Genomic DNA, 7013 nt, shown 5'->3' with positions numbered 1-7013 from the left:
GAAGGCACAAAGGACCTTTCACTGCTCCCCTGCTGCCTCTTTCCTGCAGGTTTTGGGAGACTTTGATGATAACTTGGCAAACAGGAGGCTCAGAGATCCTGAGCCAGCCTGAGCTTGTTCTGGGGGTGACAGATGGCTGCTGGCACACGATCAGACCCTCTCTGGTTGCCTTTCAGCCCTGACTAACATCTGGGTGGATCAGCTCCGAGCTGCCTCGCCTTGCACGTTGCCAGTGATATCAGGTTTAAGGCTCAGTTTTCCAGCCTCGTTCCATGTGCAGTTTAAAATCCCTGTCAGACTAAACCAAATGAATTCATCACTGGTGGAAGGAGCAGGAGAGGGGGGAGTTTGGAGGGATGGTTTAGTTTTGGGGTGCATGGAGTCTGCATTTGCTGAAATGAGAGGAATTCCCAGGATGGGCGCCCGGGATGTATTTATTTGGATTTTCTGGGGCTGTAATCTGTCCCAGATGTGTGTGTCTGCGGCAGCAGATAACACTGACCCCACTGCTTCCCTTCTCACTCAAGACACTTTCAACATTGCTGAAATAATAGCTCAGACTGAGCCTCTGCCAGACTTTAAAATAACTTCTCTGAGACAATGGGAGGTTAAGCTGGAGAAACATTTGTGAAGATCAACTTGGAATGGAGAAGAAGGGGACCAAGGTATTCTTAAAAAATACTTATTTCCCATCAAACTCTGGCTTTTTTCCAGAACCCTGAGACTGCATTTCCTCTTGTCAGAGATCTTTCTGCCCCTCTCACCTCTGCTTTTTCAGTTTTGCTGCTTCTGGTGTTTGTTTTGCTGATCCTCCTGCCTTTTGGTGAAGAAAGGGGAGTTTGGAGGTAAATCAAACCCTTCCAACTCCTGCCCTTCCCATGATGGGTGAGCCTTGCAGAGGGGCTACAGCTCATTGTCCTACTCCTCACCGTGTTCCTGAGGCTTTACCAACACATCCCATCCTGCCTTGGGAGGGGTTTAAGACTCCACAAAACATCCTGAAAGCTCAAAAGGATGGGAATGAAAGCTCAGTGTGCCCAGGGATCTCTTGGGCAGCTGGGCAGGAATATCCTCCAGTGCTCTCCAAGGCAGGAGAGACTTGAGGTCAAGTCCCTGTGAGTGTGGAACTGCCTTTGGATCAGCAAATCCTTGAGCTGCAGGGAGCTGGGAGGACACAGCAGGAAAGACTCGCTCTGTTCCTGCCCTCTCCTCCCCTGTTGGAGCCAGGGATGGGGGCTGGAGGGACCTCCCTGTGGTCCTGACCTTCGAGTCTGTCAAATCCAGACAATTCTTGGAAGTTTTGGGGAAGGGGGTTGTGCACACCAACGTGAGTGTGCTCTCCAGGAGGAGAGGAAACAACCTCAAGCTGTGCCAGGAGAGGTTCAGGTTGGACATCAGGAGGAATTTCTTCATGGAAAGGGTTGTTAAACATTGGGATGGGCTACCCAGGGAGGTGGTGGAGTCCAAGGAAGGACTGGCTGTGGCACTCAGTGCTCTGGGCTGGGGGACAAGGTGGGGTCTGGGCACAGCTTGGACTCGATGATCTTGGAGATCTTTTCCAACCCAAATGATCCCAGGATCAGCACAAGAGGATGTGGAAAATCAGGGACACAAAGCCCAGCTGTGCTGTGGGCTGTCCCTCCCACCCAGAGGAGGTTTCCAGGATCAGCCCTTCATGGCTTTTGTGTGTATTTATTTTTGTGTCTTCCAACTCTATAAAACAAAACCACAGAGGGGGAGGCTCTTGGAAAGCTGGTGCTGGAAACAAGCCCCTGGAGTGTGATAATTTGTAGAATTTGCTATTAATTTACTTTGACAATGGAGCAACAAAGAGGAGCTTATTTGTTACTGACACTGAGGGCCAATGTTTATGGGCCTTGTCTCCACTCAGAGTCACACAAGTTTTACTGGTATGCTTTTGAGTTGTTTTTAAATGAATCCACTGGTCAGACACTGCAGAGCAATCCAAATCTGGTTTGTGCTGATTCACTGTAACTCAATAATTAATTGCTGCAAGACTGACTTGAACAGGTTGAGGAGTGGCTGTGTGGGGACTTGCACAGGTTTCAATGAAAACCAGTTAAAAATAACCCTCCAGCTAAACCCATTAATGCCTGAATGTAGATAAAACATCACTGCCACGATGTTTGGCTTGAGTGAGTGAAGGTTTGAGCTCAACCCAAAAGCATTTGCTGTCAGTGGTCCAGGAGGGGACAGGAGATGAATGCCCAGAGCAGAGGAAGGAGGATCTGGGGGGGATGTGTGGAGAAGAGGGGATAGGAGATGCAGCCACGTGTGTGTGTGGCCTGGGGGGTGAGGGATGGGTAAGGCTGGAGTGACTTGTGGCTTCCCAGAGCATTTCCTAAGGCCCAAGAGCTCGAGGTGTGGGTGAACTCTCCTGGTTGCCCAGGAAGGAGATGGTTGAGAAGCTCTGAGGGATCTGTGAGGTTGGACTGGGTGACCTTTAAAGGTCCCTTCCAACCCCAAACTATTTCATGGTTCTGTGATCTCTCAGTACATGTCTTGGGAAGTTTAGAAATGGCTTCTTTTCTGATTTCTTATTAAAAAATCCCAGCCCCAAACCAAACCAAGCCAGGCCACCAAACCCTACAGAGCAGTCCACCCTTGTGAGCTCCCCTCCCAGCCCTTCCCAGTGCTCCTTCACAAGGGGCTTTGGACTCCCCTTTCTCAGCTTTCAGGATATTGATTTGCTCCACATTTGCAGACCCCTCCTGTGTCCTCCCAAGGGCAGGAAACAGCCTCTCAGTGAACATTCTCTCCCAGTTAATGGGGTGAGGGTTTTATGCTGGCTCCCGGCTCAGGCAGTTGGGATTTGCAGAGATGAGGATGGTGGAGCTGAAGGCTGAGGTGCCCCTTTCCCACTGCTGTGGCCACTCTGGTTTCATCACCCCCATTGTGGTTTAGCAGCCCTTAAACTCTTTGCTTTCCTGCTCCCATTTCTCCCCTCCCAAACACTCTTTTCCTGCCACTTGCCCTATTTTCCCCTGTATCCTTACCCGGGGTCATCCTTGCCTTCCAGCAGCCCTTCCTCCTTGCCAGGCCTTGTCCCCAAAAGCCTCACCCCACCCTGCTGGGCAGGCACAAAGGAGTGGCAGCACAACTGCAGCTCTGCCTAATGAGCTCCAGGAGAAACCTGTGCTCCCGTTTTTCCTGCGGAAACAACGTGTCCAGCTTAAGCCCTTTCTTCTGAAAAGCTCTCGCTTCCCTGGGATTTTCTGTCCCCTCTGTGGGTGGGTGGTTGCATTCACTCTCTCCCTCTAATAGGTACGAGGTCCTCTGTGTGAGAAATGTGCCTTTTTCTTCCTGCTTTTGGCTCTGTCCCCTTCCACTCGCTGGGTCCAACCCAAATTGTCTCTGCTCTCCGGAGCAGGGAGGCCGAGGTGGAAATCCTGTTGCATAATCGGCACTGGGAGCTCTGCTCTGGCTTAAACCTCACCTCATGTGGCTTCTGGAGGTGCCCTTAAAAAGGAATTACTGGGGAGAGGAGGGAAATGGGAACAGCAGGGAGCAAACGTGGCACAGGAGGGGACACGGGTGGCTGCCCTGGGATTCTGGGTGTTGTGGGATAGAAGGAGAAGGAGGAGGAAGAGCTGCTGGAGGGTTGATGTCCTGCAAACACAACGTGCTGTGTGAGGGTGTCCTTGACCTTGCCCAGCCAATGTGCAGAGTCCAAACAAAGATGGAGTTGCCACCGTGGGTGCCCTGGGTGCAGAGAGGGTCAGGCACAACCTCCAAGCCTGAAAATGTCCTTTAAGGGGCAAAGGGTGGTGGAATGGGAGGTGCCAGGGGGGGAGTGGAGGAGCATCAGTCTGGTTTTGAATGCCTGTGGTGGTGTCAGTGGCGTGAGGTGCCAGCAAAGCCCTGTCCCAGGATAAAGCCCTGCTTTTCCATCCCTTAATGCAGAGAGCCTTTGTGATGAGATTCCAGCTGGGATGGAGCAGCCTCTCCAGTTTGGAGTTTGAAGAGCACGGGCTGTGATCCTGAGCAGACTCCTGGCAGGGCACTGGCACAAGGCACTCAGGAATTAGAGGGAGGAAAGACCCATTAGGTCATCTGCTCCATGCCCCAGGCAGCAAACACCAGGGCTGTCCCCTGGGCTTGTCCAGCCCTGTTATTTGAGGTCTCAACCAGTGGTGCTGCATCCAGGGGCAATGACTCAGCCTGGCAGACCCTCTCCTGGGGCTCCAACTGGGTTTTCCGTTGTTTATGTCATTCCTTTTTCCCTCATTTCCCTCCTCTGGGGAGGATGGAAAGCTGAGCATGAGCTTCACATGTGTGAACGAGCCAGAGGAAAGCAGGGATGGTCACTTTTAGGGGTCTGCAACTGGGGGTGCCCCCCAAGGAACACCTTCCTCTGGAATGCAGCCCCGGGAATGGGATGGAATGGGATGGTGGAGGACCACTGCTGATCCCTGAGAGCACTGATGGGCCTTAATGACCCTGCTCAGCCTCACCCAGGACCCCCACCCATTCCCTCATCCCAGGAGCCCCACTGAAGCTCAGCCCTGTGCCTTCAGCCTTCTCCTGAGCTGGGCTGCAGAGCCTTTGCCTCCAGTCCTGCCTCTGGCTGTGCCTCCCAGATGGACCATGGATTTAGGGTGGATGTGCTTTATCTCCTGGCACTTTTGTGCCTTGTCCCATCTCTGTCTCTTGGATGGAGATAATGGGACATCTTCTCTTGCTGAGCTCTGGTTTGCTGCTCTGGTCCAAGTTTAGGATTGCTGGGGCATCTGCACTAAAGCCCAAGGTCAGCCTGGCTCTTCTCTGGGTGTGGTTTCTGGGCTCTCTGAGCAGAGACTTCCTGACCCAACCCCAAGCACCTCAGTAGGTGTCTGAGGGGTCGTTCTGCAGCTCCATGTTGTGTCTCTCACAGGTGTCCCCCCTGGCACTGACTGCTCTGCTCCCCAGCCCTGGGAACACTTCTCCCAGAACACACTTGGTACCCTGATGGCCGTGGGGGAGCTTTGCTTTGGGATGAGCTTCACCTTGGAATGCCATGTCCTATTCTCTGGCTCTGCTGGCCACTGCTTGTCCTTGCTGAGGTTGGCCCTGGCACAAGTTTCCCTGGCACTGGACTGCCTTGGGAAGATTCCTGTGCTGCTTTTAGGAGCCAGTTGAATTTGGCAGTGCTGTTGAACTCCAGAAACCTCCTTTCCAGGCTGGAAACAGCCGCTCTGCAGGCTTTTGGGCTGAGCTGGGGTGGCAAAGGTGTCAGTTTGGTGTGCTGAGTGTGCTCTGGGGGTGGTTGGATGGACAAGAGGGAGCCCAAGGCAAAGCCAGCTGGGGTGTGACCCCCTGCCCTGGGGGTCTGGGACAGTGTCACCTCCAGGGGGGAGGCAGAAGTGTGCTGGTGGTTCAGCAGTGGCAGAGGGAGTGTTTGGGAGCAGAGCTGCTCACCGGTGGCCACTGGAAGGAGATGGGGAAGCCTGGCTGTGGAACAAGGCACCTGAGCCCTGGGAAAGCTGAAAACTCAGCAGAAAGTGTGATTTTTTTTTTAAAGGAAACACAGAATTACAGTACCAGATGGACAGTCTGTCCTTCCCCTGACTGGCTGCTGCAGGGACTGCCCTCCCAGCACCCTCAGCTTCCCCCTGCCTGGGATTAATCTGCTCCCAGGAAGGCTCTGACCCCGCTCTCTCACTGCTGGTGACTCAGACCCTGCCCTGAGAATCACTTCCCAGGTAATCCCTGTCCTTGAGGAGCAGTGTGTCTGCTCCCAGGCAAGGAGAGAAAATAAACCTGCTTTGAAAGGCAAAGCAAATCCGTGAGGTTCTTGTAGTAACCAGAAATTCAGCTGTGTCAGGGTGGAGAGCTGGCCCTGGGTTAGTGCTGGGGAGAAGCTGCAAGGAAAAGCTTTGGTGTTGAGGCTGTTTAAGCACTAAATCCAGTGTCAAACAACCTCATTGTGCAGCAGCTTCTGCCCCAAAATGAGAGTTTGGGGCAATGAGCTGCAGCAACTGGAATCCTATTATAGTTTGGGTTGGGGTGTCCTGTGTAGAGCCAGGAGTAGGACTGGATCCTGATGGGTCCCTTCCAGCTCAGCATATTCTGTACTTCTACGATAAATTTATAAGTAAAGATTATCTTTAATATAAAATTATTTAAATAGCATCTGAAATACAAATATATAAGTTCATATAAGCCTGCACTGAGACTAAATTCTTATCTAAAAAGATATATTTGTTCACCCTTTATACTATTGAGCATATAAAAAGCCCAAACCTTTAACAAAATGCTTGTTTTCTGTGGGTTCTTTTGGAAATAACTCAGTCCCTACTCCACTAAAACCCCACACACCAGTTTAGTGGCCACACTGCCAACCTGAACTATCAGTGTCTTGGAAAACTTTGAAGGGAAAAGAAGTAGGAAAACAATTAAGGCAGCACTGTAAGCTTACAGAAAAAATATGAATTTGTCTTCCTATTTGGAGCTAAGAAGCCCTCTCATATCACACCACCATATCTCCAAAGCCCTCCTGACAATGCCTGACATTAGTGATTTATAACCTGTGGTGTTACAGTATGCATAAATAGGAATGGATTATAAAGTTTTTGAAGCAGCCTCAAGTTGCTGGGCCATTCCAGAGGGAACATCTCATCCCACCCCCTACCACGGGCAGGGACACCTTCCACTAGCCCAGATTGCTCCAACCTGGCCTTGGACACTTGCAGGGATGGGGCAGCCACAGCTTCTCTGGGCAACCTGTGCCAATGTTTTAGCAGCCTCACTGCAAAGAACTTCTTCCTTCTCTCTGAATCTCCTTTTAGTTTCACACCACCCCCCTTGTCCTTGTTCCCTGCCACCAGAGCTTCAACAGGGCACGGGAAGGTTTGGCCTTGCCCAGGAGAACTCCCATGTAAGTGTGTTGTTCCTAGTGCTGAGTCCCAGCTGCTCTTCCCTGACAGGAGCCACTGACCCCACACTTATTTTCCTGCCTTTGAGCACCAGCAAAGCTGATCCCTGGTTGTGGCTGCAGCCCCTGGAGAAGGAGC

The 7013-nt window shown here is 51.9% G+C and overlaps 1 protein-coding gene across 1 annotated transcript in view; it reads left to right on the top strand.

Moving 5' to 3' along the window:
- Positions 1–112, top strand: part of CACNA1B (calcium voltage-gated channel subunit alpha1 B) — a 158999-nt gene extending 158887 nt beyond the window's left edge. Inside the window, exon 36 of the mRNA XM_029960600.1 lies at positions 50–112. Coding sequence (XP_029816460.1) covers positions 50–112 — 63 coding nt within the window. The remainder of the gene's footprint in view (positions 1–49) is intronic.
- The last annotated feature ends 6901 nt before the right edge of the window (positions 113–7013 follow it).

This window comes from Manacus vitellinus, unplaced genomic scaffold, assembly GCF_001715985.3.
Source record: "Manacus vitellinus isolate BGI_N305 unplaced genomic scaffold, ASM171598v3 scaffold_27_pilon, whole genome shotgun sequence".
NCBI classification, from domain to species: Eukaryota; Metazoa; Chordata; class Aves; order Passeriformes; family Pipridae; genus Manacus; species Manacus vitellinus.
Note: the sequence above shows the minus strand (reverse complement) of the source record. Positions and strands in the feature narration are given on the sequence as shown.